General features: G+C 43.9%; 1 protein-coding gene across 1 annotated transcript in view; it reads right to left on the reverse strand.

Annotated features, from left to right (window-relative positions):
• The window catches only part of ELL3 (elongation factor for RNA polymerase II 3), a 152,811-nt gene extending 130,585 nt beyond the window's left edge, over window positions 1-22,226 (reverse strand). Inside the window, exons 1-2 of the mRNA XM_040414104.1 lie at window positions 22,049-22,226; window positions 4,433-4,486 (exon numbers count right to left, since the gene is read on the reverse strand). Coding sequence (XP_040270038.1) covers window positions 4,433-4,486; window positions 22,049-22,186 — 192 coding nt within the window. The 5' untranslated portion in view covers window positions 22,187-22,226. The remainder of the gene's footprint in view (window positions 1-4,432; window positions 4,487-22,048) is intronic.
• Between the last annotated feature and the right edge of the window lie 75 nt (window positions 22,227-22,301).

The raw sequence follows: 22,301 nt of genomic DNA on the forward strand, positions 1-22,301 counted from the left end.
TCAGCTGAGCAGTCCAACAGCGACTCCATCCGGCTGGCTCTAGCCCAGATCCAGTCATCCATCACCGGACTTGTTAGCTCAGTCACGGACATTCAGAACAGGGTCGCGGTTTTAGAATCCAGGCCAGCAGCCTCACCGCAATCTCCAGGTTCAGCAGTCATTTCTGCCATTCCTCCGGACGTTGCAGGTAGGCCTTCTGCCACCCCCCAAATTGCTCCTTCCCACTTCGTTCCGGAGCATATTAAGAAGGATATCCTGGCAGGCAAGGACGTTAATTTAGCATCCATTTTGATTGCCTCCCAGGATATCTCCGAAAACCGGGTGATTAATTGCGGAGAGGTTTCCGTGGTCTTGAAGGCCAAGGATGCTCGGTTAAATAGGAAGCTGTCGGTTTCCGAGTTTGTCCTGGCCTTCAGTCTCTACAGGGATGTAATATGCTCCGCCCATCCCAATCGTAGGGAGGAATTGGATACTTACTTGTACCGGATTGCGGATTTGGGGCACAAGTACGGCGGCTCGGCATTTTTACGATTATCATCGTTCGTTTTCTGCCAAAGCCGCCGCAGCCCTGAATCAATTCCAGTTCATGTCCAACTGGGCAGACTTGGACATGGAATTATTCTGCCGGCACTTCGCAGGTCTGAAGGCTCCCCTGTGTGCCATCTGCCAGTCCATCTTTCATTCCACGGAATGGTGCCCTAATCCGGTGCAAGATCCTCAGTCAGCGCCCACTCCAGGTCCGTCCGGGTCCTCCAGGTCTTCCTCATCATTAGATAAATTGGGTAGGCCCATTGTGTACCTTGGCAGTAGCCAGGTGTGCAATAATTTTAATGCTAAGGGCTGTGCTTTCAATGCGTGCCGGGCACTGCACATCTGCTCCCTTTGTTTTCGGGCCCACCCCCGTTCCTCCTGTCCCAGGAAGTCAGCCAGGGACTCCTGACTAGCCGACCTCAACTTGGAGTTACTGGCTACACTCCTGCAGGACCACCCTGATCGTTCCTTTGTCGCCTTCTTATTGGATGGGTGCAGAGACGGGTTTCACACCGGCATTATCACGCCCCCTCAGGGCTGCTGGTTGGGCCCCAATCTGCTATCCGCCTCCAGTGACCCTGAGGCGGTGTCCACTCTCATTCAGGCAGAGGTCGACAAAGGGTTCGTCATTGGTCCTTTCCTTCAGATCCCATTCCGGTCGTGGCGCATCAACCCTATCGGTCTGGTCACGAAGTCATCTTCAAATAAAAAACGTCTCATTTATGATCTCTCCGCGCCTCATATGTCCTCCATCCCCAGTCTTAATTCACTCATTCCGTCTGAAGAATATTCCATGCAATATTCCTCAGTTGACGAGGCCATCCAGTACATTCTTCAAGCAGGTGTCGGGGCTTGGTTGGCCAAGGTAGATATTGCCGATGCCTTTAAGCTGCTTCCAATACACCCGCAGCTTTGGAAGTACTACGGCATCCAGTGGGCAGGTAAATTTTATTTTGCCAACCGGCTTACTTTTGGCTCCAAGAGCAGCCCCTGGCTTTTTGAACAGCTTGCTAAAGCTTTGCACTGGATTCTCAACCATCACGGTGGCTTATCCATGGTCGTTCACTACCTGGACGATTTTCTCCTCGTTGAAAGGCCCAGTCAGGTCCCTTCCATTCCCCATTCACTTCTGGACATTTTTTCCCGACTCCAGGTTCCCGTGGCCACGGCCAAGACTGAGGGTCCGGCCACTACAGTCACCTTCCTGGGCATTATTCTTGATACCGTTAGAATGGAAGCTAGCCTCCCCAGCGAGAAGTTGCTCAGGATTCGCTCAGCCATCTCCCGGGCAGTCCAGTCTCACTCACTGACCAGGGCGGAGCTCCAATCCTTGCTGGGGATGCTTAATTTCGCCACCAGAATCATGCCTCAAGGTAGGGCCTTCCTTTCCAGGTTGCTATGTCTCCTGCCCTCGGCCCCGGAACAAGATTCTGTCGTCCATTTGGACAGCCAGGCCATTGCAGATCTCGACATGTGGAGCAGTTTTCTCGCTAACTGGAACTGCATTTCCTTGTTCGTTCCGCAGTGGGATTCCTCTTCCCCCATGGTTTTCTCAGACGCCGCCGGTTCCTCCGGGTTCGCTGCCATCTTCAGATCTCATTGGCTGGCTGCCGGATGGCCGCCAGAATTAGCCTCGGACTCTGCAGCTCTAAAATCTTCCCCCCTTTTGGAACTATATCCCATAGTGGCGGCTGCTCAGGCCTGGGGTCACCTCTGGTCTAACTCTCCTGTGACGTTCGTTACGGATAGCCAGACCTTGGTGGACATCGTCAACAAGGGCAGAGCCCAGTCCCTCAGGATCATGGCGTTATTACGCAAATTAGTGTGGTTATCCCTCCACCATAATTTTCACATGCGCTGCGTACACATCTCAGGCGAGCAGAATAGGGCTGCGGACGCGCTTTCCCGTGCTAACTTTGCAATTTTCTTTCAGGAAATGCCCGACGCGGATCGGTCAGGCACGCCGGTGCCTCAATTCAGCACCCTCACTCTGGTTTAAGCTCACTCTTAGAGGAGGCCAAGGGCCTGGTCGCCAAATCCTTGTCACGTAATACGGCGAGGAATTATCAGGCTGGTCTAAGGGCGTTTGATAAATTCTCTAGGAATCATCCGAGGGGTCAACTCTCCGAGATCTCCTACATCATGGCCTTCCTGGCCTATTGTCATTCGCATCTCTCCCTGTCGTATGGTACCATCAGACTTTATTTGGCCGGACTTCAACATCACGCTATGCTGGCCAATCCTCGTCACAGGTCCTATTTTTCCATCCAAGCTATTAAAGCCACCCTTCGGGGCATTCAAAAGGAAGGGAAGGGATCCGTGGGCCATAGGCAGCCAGTATCCGGCCAGTTGTTCAGGGATCTCTCCTCGTCATTGGATGGTAATCCTTTTGGGCCCTCCACTAGCCTGATTCTGAAAGCGGCTATGTATCTCGCTTTTTATGGGTTCCTCCGGCCCGGTGAGGTTCTGGCTGGTCCAAATCGGAAAAACCATCCTCTGAAGCAACATCTGTCCTGGGGCCAGGGCCACTACACTCTGCTTCTACCCTCCACCAAAACCAATCAGACGGGTCCTCCCTCTGAAATCAAGTTCTACCCGACCTTGAACAATTGGTGCCCAGTTCACGTGCTGCACCAACTGACGGCACTCATCCAAGGTTCATTGCCCGACAGTCCACTCTTGCCGCACGCAGGCAAGCCTCTCAGCACCTCGCAATTCATCGCTTATATCCGTGTTCTCGCCCAGGGTTTAGGCTATGACCCCAAGGTAATCTCAGGGCACTCATTTCGTATAGGGGCAGCCTCCGCTGCTTCCCGTCATCGGGTGCCGGCCCACGTCATCCGGTCTATGGGGCGGTGGCGATCCTCCTGCTTTACCAGGTACATACCCAATCCCCAAACGGAGATATCCCATGCCTTTCGTTCTCTGGCTTTGTAATTTGTAAATAAAAGTGTTGTACCTACCTGTTGTTTTTTGCCCCCTTTTTCCCTCACTGGTGTACCCGCGCCCGTGGCTTCCGGCACAATTCAGCCACTATGTTCAGGGCAGGTTTCTCTGCGTACGCCGATGTTGTCCTAGCCCTGACCATAAATTGTAAGGCTGTTACCAGCCTGCATTTGTGGGAGGGGCGTCTGGCTATTTAGTCACCCCCCTCCGTTTCAGCCGGGCGCCCGAGTCTCACGCCCCTCCCTCCCGACCAATTTTTCTCAGGTTTCCATCAGGTATGCCCCCTTTTTCCCTCACTGGTGTACCCGCGCCCGTGGCTTCCGGCACAATTCAGCCACTATGTTCAGGGCAGGTTTCTCTGCGTACGCCGATGTTGTCCTAGCCCTGACCATAAATCTATTTATGCCACTGCCTATTTGGGAGCCTGTCCAAAAAGATGGAGGAAGGAGGAAGCTGACGTGAAACACGTGTCGGGGGTCTCTAGGAGATGCCACTAGCTGGGTCTGTATTGTGTATATGTTGTGAATCATGTTTTTTTTATCTAGGTCGGGAAACCACATGGTTTCATTTTGTATTTATTTATACTTGTTTTTCCATCCCACCTTTTCCACTACTTGCAATGCTATAACTTGATGTCCCGACATATTGTGTGCACTCTCCATGCCAATTTATGCATCTATTTATTTGTTTTATCGATTTCAATAAAGATACATTTTTGTATATACATTTTTGTATTATATCTGTGTATATGCTGAGTGTCTGGGTTTGTCCCATCTAGGAGCTATACTTTTACAGTAAGAAAACAAAAGTTGTAGTGTCATTTGTTAATACGTTATGTTAATATGACACCTATGGTTCCTCATCAGTACTGATTTTCTGAGACACACACAGATAACTTCAATCTTATCATTAGCATATCCATGTTAATCATTGTATTGTGAGAGAGGTTACTCACCCCCTGGTTTTCCTGGAATGTGATCACAGGCTGTGGCAATGAGGCTGCTGAACCCTTCACAAAAGAGAAGACATAAGTCACTGAACGGAGCTGTTAACATGTAATAAAAGACAAGGCACAGTTCATCTAATCCTTAAAGGGAATGTGTCACTGAATTTTTTTTCTGCCAGTTAAAACCAGATAGCGACAAATATTTTTGTTTTCTAATCTGTTTTTATTCTTTGAGGGTAATTTTTTTTATTGTTTCCTCAACATGATTATGGGGGCTGCCATCTTGCATGAGCTGTTCATTTACAGATATGTTTTACAGCAATGGACAGAAAGGGACCTCATTGACTTCTCATTGATTTCTATGGGAGAGTTTTCTAGGCATACTCTGTGCAGAGGTCAGGAGGGAGTAGATAAGCTGTGATATCACTTATTGTGAATGAGGGATCCTGTGTTAATCATACATAGGAGATATAGGGAGTAGTGATGAGCGGCAGGGGTCATATTCGAATTCGCGATATTTCGCGAATATTTCGTAGAATATTCGTCGAATATTCGCAAATTCGAATATTCGTTATATTCTACGATTTTTTTTACATACGTGTAATATGCAAATTTTCGTATTCGAGTTTTCACATTTTTATTGCGAATTTTTCAACTTTTAGACAAAGAATATTATAGCACTATATTAGCTAAATTGCTCTATATTAGTTTTTTTTCGAATATTCGCTATATTGCTATAACTTCGTTTTTTTTAATATTCGTAATATTCTAAAACAAGAATATATAGCAATATAGCGAATATTCTAAAAAAAAGAATATAGAGCAATTTAGCTAATATAGTGCTATATTCTTCTTTGTCTAATAGTTGTAATTTTTTTCTCATCTGAAGTTCAGATTGGAAAAAAAATTACAACTATTCAAAAAAAGACTATAGCACTATATTAGCTAAATTGCTCTATATTCGTTTTTTTCCCAAATATTCGCTATATTGCTAAAACAAGAATATATAGCAATATAGTGAATATTCGAAAAAAAAAGAATATATAGAGCAAAATTCGCAAACAACACTACTCCTAAAGTCAAGTATATTGCAGCCTTCTTATTGGCCCACAAGCTAGAAGCAGGGAGGGATCATGTGCACTGATTTAAAAAAAATTATCGAATATAAAAAAAAAAAAAAAAAAAATCGAATATTCGAAATTACGAATATTCGTGATCAACACTAATAGGGAGTAATGTAAATCCTATCTGTAATAATAAGCATATAACTGCAGTAAAGTTATCTGTGCAGACCAATAAGTGGTGCCTATTATTATAAGGCTTAAAGACCAGTGTGAAAAATGCAGGATTTTAATTTTATTTTTTTTATATAGATAGTGACATTGAAAATAAAAAACATGATCTAAACAAGGTCATTTTCTGATGACACATTCCCATTAATAACAGAGACACGACAGCATTGTTAAATAGTGAGGCAGCATAAACTCTATTTGGGTCAGTTATGTAGGTCTCTAAATTTAGAATGACTGATGCTTATAAAGAAATTGTACACATCCAGCATAGTCAAAACATTTCAGCTTAATAGTTGAAAGGTTACTTTGCAAATCAGTCAGTTTAAAAAACAAAAACAATACAGTACTACTGTTTTGAGTACTCAGTTCCTATGCAGTTAACCTACTGTCGGGATAGCAAGAAGAGAGGGCAGAAAGGGTGGATTAACACATGATTACAGGATCAGACTACACGTAGGGTTTGTTTGTAGTCTGAAACTATAACACCGGTATATACATAATGATGTTATTTTACATACATTGGAGCAATAAATCAAGGTTGCAAAAGTGTACATATTTATTTAATAGCACAAAGGGGAGTAACAGACTCCACCGTCCATGATCTCAATAACCTCTATATAGTTTTTATACTTTACATGGTAAAGAGGATGATTATAATCTTCATTTATACAGCACCGACATATTCCACAGCACTTTCAATTCAGAGGATGCATGTACAGACAAAATCAGACATTGCATTATAAACTAATTAACATGGAGCAAGGGCCCTGCTCAAAAGAGCTTAAAATCTATGAGGGAATAGGGCTGGGCCGATACAAGCTATAAACTGTATTGGTTTTGTACAATGGTCCAACCATCTCTTATAAAACAAGGTAGTGCACATAGAGATGCATGAGCTAGTCACAGCTAGTATCCGTGTATGCACCAATATCAAGTGCATTTGAATGCCAAGAGTATGGGGATAAAAGCGAATGTAGATATGAGGTTCTGAGGACCGATGTAGAAAGGAAATGAGTCAGGTAACAAATGTGATAGGCCTGCCTACAATTCTTTCTTTTTAGGGTACACTTTAAACTAAGGATGTTGGAAATTAATCTCATTGTCCAGGATTGTGCATAAAACTCTTTGGAGACATGGGTGAGAGGTTAAGATTATGGAGGATGTTAGTCTTAGATCATTGGGAGAACATGGAGACGGATAGGGTGGTCGATAGAAATGATGGAGGAGATGTAGCTAGGTGCAGCACTGTGGAGAGCTTTGTGGGTAAGAGTTAAAGAGGTCGTCCAGGCTTTTTCTATTGATGACGTATGTTCAAGATAGGTCATCAATATCAGATCGGCGGGGGTCTGACACCCGGCACCCCCGCCAATCAGCTGTATGAGGAGACGGCGCACGCAGTGTGCACGTGCCGTCTCCCTTCTCTCTTCCTGCTCTCCGTTGTATGTCTATGGGACAGCAGTAGTGGACAGGAAGGGAGACGGTACGTGCGCGCGCCGTCTCTTCATACAGCTGATTGGCGGGAGTGCTGGTTGTTCGATACCCGGCACCCCGCCGATCTGATATTGATGACCTATCCTGAAGATAGGTCATCAATAGAAAAAGCCTAGACAACCCCTTTAAAGAATTAATTGAACTGTAAAATGAATGGACAACCAGTACCATGACTGGCACAGACAATAGGCTAGTGAAGCATTTAATATTGTTAACAATCGCTCGAGCCACTTCAAGCAGCAGTCAATATTGTGGCCTGTCCACATAATTTTTCAAATGAATTAATTATTAATGTCAGAAATGTTTCTATTTGCCATTCATGATTCTAAGAATGTAAGTTAATCCTAAAAATTGTTCAGGCTAGTTCTTGGAACGTTCATCCCTCATAATCTGCCAAACAAGTGGGCCGTGTAAACCAGCCATTAGTCCCTTATGTGATAAAGGTGGCCGGCCATTCATGGTCAATCACTGTCGGACAAATAATTGTTTGGTCGATGGCTATCCCCCGACTTCCCCATACACATACATGTTTGGTTCAGCCATGGTGAAAGAGGAGAAAGCTGCTGCCAGTCACTTTTGGAGGCAGCTTATCTCTTGTGAGAACAAATGGATCAGGCAAAAAAAAAATCTCCTTTTCCTTCTCTCCCCCCGACAGCATCCGTCAGGGAAGAGTTGGGAGCTCAACATACACATTAGATTGTGACCTGAAATCACCGTTTCCACCAGACTTGTCTGACAAATACACTAATGTGTATGGGAGCATTTACACGCCTGTATACCTGAAATAGTCTAATGATGTCCTGTCATCTCCAGTATCCAGTTAAATGACATTAGCACCAACCACTGTTCCTGATCCCTACAGAGTAATGTTTGAAAACAGAGGTGTTAACAAATACCCATACGTTTAAATACTGATTAAAGAAAGCTTTTATAATTAGCTTGACGTCCAGGTGCAGCCCAGTTATAAGTACAACATGAAGCTCTCTTGAGCAATCCAAGGCTCAGTCTCTATGAATGATTGGCAGGTAGGAAGATGCAGTTTGTACAAGGTGATTCAGCCAGGCAATCATGCCAGCGAAACTCTGTAATTACCAGTTCTTTCACGGCATGATTTTTAATTACAACTGATTTGACGTTTTACTGTATCTAAATATAAGAAGATCTAGCCTCACAAGAGGTGAATCACGTAGCGATGGCTTTGTCTCAGATATGGTATAACAGGGGATACAGAAGACGCCCATGGAACTGCAAGGGGCCTGTGAATGAAGGCGGAGGGCTGTTAAACCAGCCACCACCTTATTTATTCTCTGCAACCTGACCAGAAGAATCCTACAAAAAGCGACAGCAAGCACTGTGGCTGCAGTCTGACTTACAAGGGCAGCTTGAGTCTTGTGTATACTTTGCCCATCGCCATGTACAGTATACAGACCTTCTCGAGGGATGACAAAGCTTGACAGCTGCAGTAGGACGTGGTGAATTGGCAAAAGGAGACATTTTCACTTGTGTACACATTGAAACTTTCAAGAGCTATTTCCAGAACATTTACCAGCTATCTCCAGCAATCACCAGGGGCCGACACAGACAACAAATGGTCATACCACATGTGCAAGAATGGTATATAGGTCCTTTTCTTATGTCTCTGTCATCACTTACCAGTTGGGGAAATGGTCGTCCGCCATATATCAGTGGTTGTCTGAAGAGTCTGATATCTCCATATGTGCCGACTTGTTATAATATGCAAATTAACCCCTAGGTGCAATGAAGGCAGTGCCATTGCACCTCGTTACACCCAGAGGCTCTGCTCCCTGTCTGCTATTCCGCACCACCACCACTGTGACAGACAGGCCAGGCAGTGAAAACATATTCACACCTGACCTTGAAGTCTCGTCAGAGCATGTTCAGCACATGCGCAGCAAATGGATGGAGATTGCCCATCTGCCTGGCGGTCTTCATCCCTTTACTTTGCATGTGCCGAACACACTCTTGAGAGGGTTCAGGGCCCTAAATACATATGTTTTTACTGCCTGCCCTGTCACAGCAGTGGAGGCACAGCAAAACTGACAGGGAGCAGAGCCTCTGGGTGCAACAGCACCACCCTCTTTGCACCTAGAGGGTAATTTGCCTATTATAAAATGCCTTTTTCTCTACAAATTGCCAGCACATTTGGAAATACAATCAGAATCTGCAGACCTACTGGTAAGTGATGAAAGATACCCTATAACAATCCACTAGTATTTGGGAGCCATGAAATGTATTGGTTCAGTCACTTGCTTACAATCTAGTAGAAGGAAGCTGTTTTTAACATTGCAGTGGGCCCCTGTGCAGCTGCACAGGTTGCACATGTTATGGCTACCCCTGGCTATCACTTTTAAGGCTAATCCTAACTAGTACAACCTTGTCAATTAAGACTTGTATGAAGCAATGGTCAAGCATACTCTCTGCTGCTCCATACAGTTATATGTGAGACACAGCTCATACTACTGCTCTGTATACAAACCAAACACTTATTGGGAGAGGGCCTACATGGTCCATTGTCATTACACCCTCCTCCAAGTCTGAAGTCCTGCTGGTCTGTACAAGCATTATGATACTGGATTTGGGGGGTACTATCTCTCCTTGGGAAGAGATCACCTTAATCGGTGTGAGGAGACTTATGGGCCATTTATGCTCCTCTAGCTTTCTGGCAAGAAAGGGATACAAATGAGGTTTTAACACGCTCTGCCTCTAATGCCCTTATATACCTATGCTGAATGGTACAAACAGCATGCTCTTCAAATTAGCTAGTGCTATGTATAAAGATGAGTAGCAACAATAAGTGGAAGCTACTTGATTAATAACATGATATTAGGCAATTATTATGCCATAGTATGAAAAATTCTTTGACTTTGAATTTTGCTTGGTTGGATCAATTATCAGGTATCTGCATTTGTAAAAAATAATTGCTCCCGATAATTGCCCACTCCCAGCAATGGTTGGTTCGTCAAGTGATTGTATCTTTCGGCCAGCACCTAATGGTCCTTTTACCATGACTGTCAGATGAAATGATGCTGTATTTACAAGTAGCAATTATGTCGGCCATATGAGGACAAGTAATTGCTACTGTGACCGTTTGTCCCCATACAGATTGTTTGTTCCTAGGCAGCAGATCCCTGTTTACACTGCACTATCTGCTGCTCAGAAATTATGATTTTAGGAGATCAATCATCCAACAGAAGCACGTTTGCTCATTCTTCAGTAAAAGGATTTAGAGTCTAATCTGAGATACATGTCCTGATTAAACACATGTACTTGACCTTTCTCAAACTTCTTTGAGAAGACCAGCCCCCATCCAGACCAGATTTCCTGCAACAGATTTTTTGGTTCCACCATACAGTATATTATGCATACCGGGCTTATTTCAGGACATCCATCCTCGAAGACATTTTTCCATGCAACTGTGGATGTCCATCTTATTTCTGTATTCCTACTGTCTATGTCTCTAGAACTGTTCTTAAAACCATTTTAAAGAAAAGGAATTTGCATATCTTATATACAGAAGACAGTTTTTCTGAACATTTTCACCCTTATTTATTTTTTAATCAGTTCTTTTTTATTATCAATAATTATAATTCCAGATACCCTTATCTGATTTTGACGTTCGATTGAAGCACAGATCGAAAACTATGGTATGACTATTGTTTACGTCGGTCAAAAACATAGGGGGTTAATTAAACTGAAATACGCCTATTTTCGGCGTATATCTACGACTTTTCTCAGCTCACGCCAGGTCTAAACAAGTGGGCTTGGTGTGGGGGCGGGGAAGGGGACAGGCCGGCAGGCCCATCTCATTTACCATTTTCTACGCCTGTTTTAGGAGTAGGTTTTTATTAAGACCGGCGTCTAAAACGCTGCTCTTAATAAATATGCTCCATAGTTGCATAATTAGATTATGATCCAACATCGTTGGCAAGCTGTTGATGGGGTTGGGAGGTTGGCACACAAAATATGGCATCTGAATTCCATTGTTGTAGCGACTCATTTGGCTTTTAGCTCATAAACACTGTCAGTCTGAGCCAACTTCCGCTCATCAGCTGCAAGTTAAATATTCAACCCCATGCTGAATCCAGTACATTCCACTAAAGATGTGAGTTGCCGGCTGTTAAGTAGAAACACAACTGATAATATCATGATAAATATGAGAACAGTCCTTTACAGACAGACTCTTTATGGGTAAATAACCTTCAGAATCTTTTATCAGATTTCTCTAAGGCTATAAGTGTCTGAAAACAGTGACTGGTTGATTTTCTTGCTGTTAGTAAAAAGGCATATGGACATGTAGTAATGGCTGCTCTCACTGTTACTGACCACTCAGACACCATATAAAGACCTAGAAGAAAAGCACTACATGAAACTTGTATATCTCATAAGGGAAACAGGTTCTTGGCAATAACCAAAGACAATTACCTCTCCCAACTGGTTCAGGACCCGACTAGAGGGACGGCCATACTGGACTTAGTATTAACCAATAGGCCTGACAGAACAACAGACGTGCAGGTTGGGGGACACCTGGGAAATAGTGATCATAAAGTAATAACCTTCCAATTATCATTCAAAAGAGCATTCCTACAGGGAGGAACAAAAATACCAAACTTCAAAAAAGCTAAATTTAGCCAACTAAGAGAGGCCATAGGGCTAACTAACTGGGACAAAGTCCTCAAAAATAAAAATACAACCACAAAATCGGATATCTTTAAAAACATCCTAAAATCTCATTGTGAGAGGTACATACCGTATGGGATTAAAAGGTTAAGGAACAAAAAGAAACCAATGTGGATAAACAGAACTGTAAAGAAAGCAATAAATGACAAAAAGAAAGCATATAAATCACTAAAACAGGAGGGTAGCGAGGAAGCACTAAAAAACTATAAGAAAAAAATAGAACATGTAAAAAACAAATAAAAGCGGCCAAACAAGAAACCGAGAGATTAATTGCCAAAGAGAGTAAAACTAACCCTAAAATGTTCTTCAAGTATATAAATGTTAAAAAGTATAAATCTGAAGGTGTCGGCCCTTTAAAGAGTATTGAGGGGGGAGTCGCAGAGAGCGACGAGGAGAAAGCAAAGCTGTTAAATATTTTTTTCTCCAATGTATTCACTGAGGAAAATAAACAGTCAGATGACATGCAGAATGTAAAAATAAATTCCCCATTATAAGTGTCCTGTCTGACCCAGGAAGAAGTACATCAGTGACTTAAAAAGATTAAAATAGACAAATCGCCGGGACCGGATGGCATACACCCCCGTAACCTAAGGGAATTAAGTAATGTCATAGCCAGTCCCTTATTTCTGATATTTGCGGACTCTATACTGACAGGGAATGTCCCACAGGATTGGCGCATAGCAAATGTGGTGCCAGTATTCAAAAACGGACCAAAAACAGAGCCTGGAAACTATAGGCCGGTAAGTTTAACATCTGTTGTGGGTAAACTGTTTGAAGGTTTTCTGAGAGATACTATCTTAGAGCATCTCAACGGAAATAAGCAAATAACGCCATATCAGCATGGCTTCGTGAGGGATCGGTCATGCCAAACTAATTTAATCAGTTTCTATGAGGAGGTAAGTTCTAGACTTGACAGCGGCGAATCAATGGATGTCGTATATCTGGACTTCTCCAAAGCATTTGACACTGTACCACATAAAAGGTTAGTATATAAAATGAGAATGCTCGGACTGGGAGAAAACGTCTGTATGTGGGTAAGTAACTGGCTCAATGATAGAAAACAGAGGGTGGTTATTAACGGTACATACTCAGATTGGGTCACTGTCACTAGTGGAGTACCTCAGGGGTCAGTATTGGGCCCTATTCTCTTCAATATATTTATTAATGATCTTGTAGAAGGCTTGCATAGTAAAGTATCAATTTTCGCAGATGACACTAAACTGTGTAAAGTAATTTACACTGAAGAGGACAGTATACTACTACAGAGGGATCTGGATAGATTGGAGGCTTGGGCAGATAAGTGACAGATGAGGTTTAACACTGACAAATGTAAAGTTATGCACATGGGAAGGAATAATGCAAGTCACCCGTACATACTAAATGGTAAAACACTCGGTAACACTGACATGGAAAAGGATCTAGGAATTGTAATAAACAGCAAACTAAGCTGCAAAAACCAGTGTCAGGCAGCTGCTGCCAAGGCCAATAAGATAATGGGTTGCATCAGAAGGGGCATAGATGCCTGTGATGAGAACATAGTCCTACCACTTTACAAATCATTAGTCAGACCACACATGGAGTACTGTGTACAGTTCTGGGCTCCTGTAAACAAGGCAGACATAGCAGAGCTGGAGAAGGTCCAGAGGAGGGCAACTAAAGTAATAACTGGAATGGGGCAACTACAGTACCCTGAAAGATTATCAAAATTAGGGTTATTCACTTTAGAAAAAAGACGACTGAGGGGAGATCTAATTAATATGTATAAATATATCAGGGGTCAGTACAGAGATCTCTCCCATCATCTATTTATCCCCAGGACTGTGACTGTGACGAAGGGACATCCTCTGCGTCTGGAGGAAAGAAGGTTTGTACACAAACATAGAAGAGGATTCTTTACGGTAAGAGCAGTGAGACTATGGAACTCTCTGCCTGAGGAGGTGGTGATGGGGAGTACAATAAAGGAATTCAAGAGGGGCCTGGATGTATTTCTGGAGTGTAATAATATTACAGGCTATAGCTACTAGAGAGGGGTCATTGATCCAGGGAGTTATTCTGATTGCCTGATTGGAGTCGGGAAGGAATTTTTTATTCCCCTAAAGTGGGGAAAATTGGCTTCTACCTCACAGGGTTTTTTTTTTTTTTTTGCCTTCCTCTGGATCAACTTGCAGGATGACAGGCCGAACTGGATGGACAAATGTCTTTTTTCGGCCTTATGTACTATGTTACTATGTTCCTCCAACAAATTTTGGAATATTGTTCATTTTGGAAAAGATGCTGCGTAGCTAGCTAGGTTTTTCTGGAACAGATGATGACTTGAATGACGACAACAAACATTTGTAATGGGCTTTTCTCACAGGGACGGTGACTGGGGCGACTCACTGAGAAATAAGTGGCTGCCATATAGGCGCTCAACCCCAACACCCACTAGGGTCAATTTTTGTAGTTAGCCAATTTGCCTATTTTTTTAGTGTGGAAGGAAACTGGATTAAACCCACGCAGACACGGGGAGAACATACAAACTCCATGCACATGTTGTCCCTGCTCAGATTTGAGCTCAGGACCTCAGCACTGCCAGGCACCAGTACTAACCACTGAACCACAGTGCTGACTTGAACCTAGGGTCCTGCTATATGGGCCAATAACGATTGACCATATATGAGCTGATCGATGCTCATTTAAAGGGTCTTCCATACATCCAAATACAAAGTGAAAAAGGGACAAAATGGTTATTATGATCGTTCCTTCCCCGTTCACTTTGCATATTGTCAGCAGCACATCCCTTGTGTAACTGGGCCAATGTGCTAGTGACAGGCCAAGTTTTTTGCACAGGTTAATTATCGGGAAGAAGTGTTCATACAAACACCTCTAGGTGGCAATTGCTTCCTGTAAACTTATATACAGCTTGGTGAAAAACAAAAAGGTGTTCCCATGTTTCTTGCTGATGATTGATATGCTCCGGCAGGCTTTCCTGTCTTTCGACCTATTTTTTATTTTGGTTCTTGGTGTTTATCACTCTTTTGTTTGTTTAACAAGCTACCTGGTTTCAGTCCCCAAACAATTCCTATACAGTGGCAATATTGTTGTCACGCTCGCCGTATAATGTACTACCCAGCAACTTGTTTCCGTCCACGTTGGTTCTGTTACATGAACAATGGCATGGCTCTCTAAACATTTGTAAGTTCTTTACAGGTTATTCTACCTACAGCTATATTTACTTACTTGCTGCCATATTAAAAGCTCATGAAGGATGAAAAGTCCTACTCATTCCTACAACCACCATATTCTTGCCATAGAAACATAGAATGTGTCGGCAGATAAGAACCATTTGGCCCATCTAGTCTGCCCAATATACTGAATACTATGAATAGCCCCTGGCCCTATCTTATATGAAGGATGGCCTTATGCCTATCCCATGCATGCTTAAACTCCTTCACTGTATTTGCAGCTACCACTTCTGCATGAAGGCTATTCCATGCATCCACTACTCTCTCAGTAAAGTAATACTTCCTGATATTACTTTTAAACCCATACAGTGCACTATTCAATGTTGATTGCCCCAAATCAATGAACACCTTGTTGGCATACAGCTGAGGCTAGGGCTCAATTACCAGTGGCTGGATGACTAGAAAATGATGGGCATGAATGGACATCTTCTGACAACAATCATCTGGCAGCCTATTTAATAACCTACAAGGCATCTTGGTTGTTTCACAGTCACAATGTACTGAGACAAGAGAACATGTGTCTATCTACGAGTTTGCATTATCAGCAGTAGATTCAAATACACAGATTAGAGCAGTGGTGGCGAACCTAAGGCACGGGTGCCAGATGGGGCACTCAGAGCCCTCTCTGTGGGCAACCGTGCTATGGAAAAAGTCTATGGTGTACCAATATGCCTTAGACTTTTCCTGCCATTCATCAGCACAGGGCGCACTATGAACAGCACAGGCAGCGCACTGAATGTAGGCAGGATATTATAGCTAAATGATAATGATACACTATATTGGACTGTAGTATTCAGGGTAAATTGCCGTGCTGGCACTTTGCAATAAAGAAGTGGGTTTTGGGTTTCAGTTTGGGCATTCGGCCTCTAAACGGTTCGCCATCACTGGATTAGAGGCTTCAAAAAATGTTGCTTGTGAATAAAAAGGGCTAGTCGCCTTCAATTTTATATTAATTAGCCTTATAATAATTTTTGTATTTTCTCCTTTAAATATTATCCATAGCAGTGTTTTCACTGCCCATCACAAAAATATAAATAGTGCTCACATACTTTAATGCTGGGTAGGCTCTGCATAAACAAATCTTGCCCTGCCTAGATTCTTCTCTAGTGCACTCCTGGCCAGTGCACATGCACAAATAACACATTCACAGTTATGTCTTGTGAAAGTATTTAGGAATGAGAGAGGGGCCATAAGTCAATTCTTTTGAGCCTGAGACACTCTTTTATATGAAAATCCTTTTACATTCATTTTACATTTTAATGTTGGCTTCCATGGATGCATATTTCTAGCACCACGATTTGCGCGACCATCTTTTGTTTTGCAGTGTTTAAATATAGAAATATAACTGTTCAATAATATTTGCTAGGTTATCAGTATAGACATTTAAATTTGACATTTACAACGGCCTCACAACCCTTATCTATTCCTTATCATTGTAATTTCCTCTTAACGGTAGTCAAGTGGAAGACATGCAAGACTGTAGGCGACTATAGATAGAAAAAAACGCAGTCCATTGTTTAAATCTCCAGCAAACTGAAATGTTTTTCTTGTTGGTATAAGCCGATGTTTGTAGGAGTGCAGCCTGTTATTACTATTCCTGTTACAGTATCATTAAAAGTTGTCTGCTACCACATTTGTCCATGTTCAACTGCTGACAGCACTAGGTAGGAGCTGTGGAAAGCAGGACAGACATGCCTTTTGTGGAACTACTATCATCAGGAGTCATGTGAATATGAAGTTTTATTCTGCAAAATTCTGCCCAGGAAGTGCTGTGGGTTCTCTGCATGGAGCTGCTTCACAGCCATGCCCATCTGCTCTGAGTGACAGCTGTAGCATCCAACCAGGAGACCACTACAGCTTTCACCCAGGAGAGGATGTGAAGCAGGTCAGTGCATACAGCAAGAGCAGGGAGCAGCGGTGACCGCCAGGTGTCTCGGGGCAGGAGCAGAGCGGCAGGGTCTAAGGAGCCCTTGAGCAACTCTGTCAGTGTCCCCCAGAGGTCTTTTAATGACCTCCTGAGGGACATACACTGCTCAAAAAAATAAAGGGAACACTTAAACAACACAATGTAACTCCAAGTCAATCACACTTCTGTGAAATTAAACTGTCCACTTAGGAAGCAACACTGAGTGACAATCAATTTTACATGCTGTTGTGCAAATGGAATAGACAACAGGTGGAAATTATAGGCAATTAGCAAGACACCCCCAATAAAGGAGTGGTTCTGCAGGTGGTGACTACAGACCACTTCTCAGTTCCTATGCTTCCTGGCTGATGTTTTGGTCACTTTTGAATGCTGGCGGTGCTTTCACTCTAGTGGTAGCATGAGACGGAGTCTACAACCCACACAAGTGGCTCAGGTAGTGCAGCTTATCCAGGATGGCACATCAATGCGAGCTGTGGCAAGAAGGTTTGCTGTGTCTGTCAGCGTAGTGTCCAGTGCATGGAGGTGCTACCAGGAGACAGGCCAGTACATCAGGAGACATGGAGGAGGCCGTAGGAGGGCAACAACCCAGCAGCAGGACCACTACCTCCGCCTTTGTGCAAGGAGGAACAGGAGGAGCACTGCCAGAGCCCTGCAAAATTACCTCCAGCAGGCCACAAATGTGCATGTGTCTGCTCAAACGGTCAGAAACAGACTCCATGAGGGTGATATGAGGGCCCGACGTCCACAGGTGGGTGTTGTGCTTACAGCCCAACACCGTGCAGGACGTTTGGCATTTGCCAGAGAACACCAAGATTGGCAAATTCGCCACTGGCGCCCTGTGCTCTTCAAGCACATGTGACAGACGTGACAGAGTCTGGAGACGCCGTGGAGAACGTTCTGCTGCCTGCAACATCCTCCAGCATGACCGGTTTGGCATTGGGTCAGTAATGGTGTGGGGTGGCATTTCTTTGGAGGGCCACACAGCCCTCCATGTGCTCGCCAGAGGTAGCCTGACTGCCATTAGGTACCGAGATGAGATCCTCAGACCCCTTGTGAGACCATATGCTGGTGCGGTTGGCCCTGGGTTCCTCCTAATGCAAGACAATGCTAGACCTCATGTGGCTGGAGTGTGTCAGCAGTTCCTGCAAGACGAAGGCATTGATGCTATGGACTGGCCCGCCCGTTCCCCAGTCCTGAATCCAACTGAGCACATCTGGGACATCATGTCTCGCTCTATCCACCAACGTCACGTTGCACCACAGACTGTCCAGGAGTTGGCAGATGCTTTAGTCCAGGTCTGGGAGGAGATCCCTCAGGACACCGTCCGCCACCTCATCAGGAGCATGCACAGGCGTTGTAGGGAGGTCATACAGGCACGTGGAGGCCACACACACTACTGAGCCTCATTTTGATTTGTTTTAAGGACATTACATCAAAGTTGGATCAGCCTGTAGTGTGTTTTTCCACTTTAATTTTGAGTGTGACTCCAAATCCAGACCTCCATGGGTTGAAAAATTTGATGTTCATTTTATTATTTGTGTGTGATTTTGTTGTCAGCACATTCAACTATGTAAAGAACAAAGTATTTCAGAAGAATATTTAATTAACTCAGATCTAGGATGTGTTATTTTTGTGTTCCCTTTATTTTTTTGAGCAGTGTATTATGTGCCAAAAATAAATTAATATATAAGTAAAGAGAATCTCTCACCACATTTATGATGTGGGCTCCTCCTGCCCTTCCATTGATTGACAGCTTTCTCCCTATTACCATGCATCAGAAGAAAGCTGTCAATCAGTGGCAAGTGATAAATGTTGGAATATTGGTGGGATTTGAAGCAAATGAACATACGTATGGCCAGCATTCACCATATGCCGCTAGGCTACTTAGGACCTTTGTAATTATATGGTAGTATAAAGCTTTATTAATAGTGTGCCTGGTTCTATTTAAACATTTTCCCCAATTTTTCTATTACACTTATTTTCTAGGCCCTTTTAATTCATTTTCAGAACTACTACATGTTGAAAGGTCTGCAGCTACAGTATGTCTGTAGACATGGCTGGAACTTGGTTTACACGGATCCGGCATTCTGGTATTTTGAATGCCGGATCTGGCACTAATACATTCCTATGGAAAAAAATGTTGGATCCGGCATTCCGGCAAGTGATCCGGATTTTTGGCCGGAGATAAAACCGTAGCATGCTGCGGTATTATCTCCGTCCTGAACAGTCAAAAAAACTGAACTGAAGACATCCTGATGCATCCTGAACGGATTACTCTCCATTCAGAATGCATGGGGATATGCCTGATCAGTTCTTTTCCGGTATTGAGCCCCTAGGTTGGAACTCAATGCCGGAAAAGAAAAACGCTAGTGTGAAAGTACCCTTAGTATAGGTTACATGCCAGAAGACGTACAACATTTATTAAGAGGCCTGCACCTAAATTTGGCACATCTTAATCCAGCCCATTTAAAAAGAACTAAAATATGAAATGCCATCTTCATAAATTCTCCCTATAGAGTTGTTAGTACACCATAAAGAATTTAGTAAATCTCATTTAGGGAATATACAGAAAACCATAACTACAAGTCATCTGTGTAGGCACTGATGATGCCGTGTCCTCTAGATATCATATAAGCCATGTTCTGTATAGCCCAGGCACATTAGCTAGGAACAGTGGATATTTTGCATTACGAACCACAGAAAAGTACAAGATGCAAGTGAATGAGCATTTACAAAATACATGCATATTTGACAACAAGGGGGGTCATTTATTAAGACCGGCGTTTTAGACGCCAGTCTTAATAACCCCTATAGCTGGCGGAGGATCCGCCGGAGTTATGTAGAGGTGCCGGCCTTTACAATCTTAGAATCTAAGAATCTTCTAAATGTAAGACAGATTCCTAGCTGTCTTACATTTAGACCTTTTTCTATGCCTAAACCAGGCGTAGAAAATGGTAAAAGAGACTACTGGTCCGTCGCCTTCCCCTCCCACGCCCACTTTTTTAGACCTGGGGTGAGCGGGCAGAAGTCGTAGGACCTTTGCCCGCAATCTGCGCCAGAAATACGCCTAATTTAGGCGTATTTCTGGTTAGTCAAGGTGCATAAAACCGCCACCAAATCTGCAGCAAAATTTGACGTTTCTTTGAGGATTCGCTTTTCTGCATGTGAACATAGCCAAGAAATGCCTCTGAACGTATATATAACCCCCTAGTAGTGATAACCGTGGAAGAACAGAGTCTCAAGTGATCTACACTAAAGAACATTGTACTGTAGTCAGGCAATGCTATCTTACATGCTTGTCCGGTACGTGAGGGTTCCTTGGTAAATTTATATGGCTTTTAAGGGATATATACATAGATATATTACCCATTTCCACCTAAACTGGGCAGTTAAACAGTTAATACGATACATTCATTACATGCTGTGAGACTGAAAGTTGCCATTTTAAGCTTATTTCAGAAACTGAGACTTCGCCCAGTAGTGGTAACATCTGCAGCTTGGGCACAGGTGCAGATACCAGACGAGAAGCCATGCAGAGCGTGCACCAGCAGCACCGTCATTATGTCCTACGGTATATGATTACCTCATGCAGATCATACATCTGCTGCGCCCACATTCAGCCCTCCATACACACTAGCATGTCCTGCTGCAGCGCCTGTAAACCTAGGTTGGCGACTGCCATTGGGGCACTGATAGCCTGGCAAGTCTAACTGCCTACTAAACACCCCTACTCGGAAAATCAGAAGTGTCAGATTGTTAAATGCATCGAAAATTGCCCTCGCTGCTTCCTTGACATGTCTCCTAAGATCTGAAGTGACACCGGCTCGGCAATGTTGCGCTGACTGCCGGTATACGCCATTCAGGTGACTGGAAGGCATAGCGGGCATATGATGAGATTAAGGGTGTCAGGAAAGGCAGCGCTCATGAAAATCAGATATCATCTGGGATTAACTAGTTACATGCCAGGGAGTTGTATGGATGAATACAGAATTTAGCACAACTGATACATGTGAAGGAGCAAGATTCTAAAAGTTTAAATGGAGCAGATCTTGAGCCACAGGTGGGTAGAAGGGTGTCAGTTATAAGGCTGGACTTACCTCCACAATATCATAGAAAGTGTATAATATGGTAATGATCAGATATAGCACAATAATATTTCCATTTCTATTCTGCAATTTACCCCAAACTGACCATAGACTGGTGCACCAGATGAACAAGCCTAGACTAAACGCACTACTACCACAGTCTAGGGCGACGGGTGGTGTACATGGCACATGGGGCAAAACCCTACATAGTAACTGCCAAAGTGACGTTCCTGATGCCACGAGGGAGGGTGAATGATAGAAAGGGCACCAGAGAGCGGGAAGGTACACCTCAAGTGCCACAATGGTAGATATCACATAACATATGCCAACAGGTGGTACAGTGCAAATATCAAAGATAACATATCAAGGGCATAAGAACCCTTCAGTAGAGCAGAGCAGATGGCGTCGTATTTTAAAGCACACGGGGCACATCATGGAAATAAAGGAAACGTGGAGACCAGATGGGGAGTCGCACTGGGAGAGAACATAAAATGGAGACTGGAAGGTAAAGGCTCAAGGCGTGATCAGTGGGCCAATATGAACAACCAGAACCATAATCAACCGGTGTCAAAGAGAAAATAAAGATAGAAAATGTTGTTTATCATACAGTAAAATGACATAAATATATATATCTAATGACCAGGCCAGTTATATGTCACACATATTGCCAGGGCAGCAGCCGACAGAGAATAGGGTTAAGTATGGAGATGTTGGTAGCAGATGTGTGGCAAAAGTAAAGCACTTACCCCACACATGTATAAGGGCATCCATTAATGCAGTGGTCTGTCACCAGGGACTCTTTAGTTGCTGTGGAACTACAACTCCCAGCATTCAGCTTCCATACTGGGATGTGTAGTTGTACAGCAGCTGGAGAGCCTCACACTGCAGACCTCTTGTCGGGGGCTTACCTGTCCCTTCTGGAAGTCCCGCAGGCAGGAAAGGGCAGAGTCTGTCAGCTTCAGGTGGAAGAGGCTCAGCCGGGGGCTTCTCCTGGGCTCCGTCCGGTACGACAGGGTCCCACTCAGCTCCTCCCCAGGCCGAGACATGGCAAGCACTGACAGCCAGCTGCAGAAGCAGGGGAACTGGAGAGAGCAGCCCAGGGGAGGCGTGAGGAGGGCGGAGGAGGGAGGCAGAGATAACAGAGAAAGGAGGGGACACAGG

The sequence above is a fragment of the Bufo bufo genome, chromosome 1 (assembly GCF_905171765.1).
Source record: "Bufo bufo chromosome 1, aBufBuf1.1, whole genome shotgun sequence".
NCBI classification, from domain to species: domain Eukaryota; kingdom Metazoa; phylum Chordata; class Amphibia; order Anura; family Bufonidae; genus Bufo; species Bufo bufo.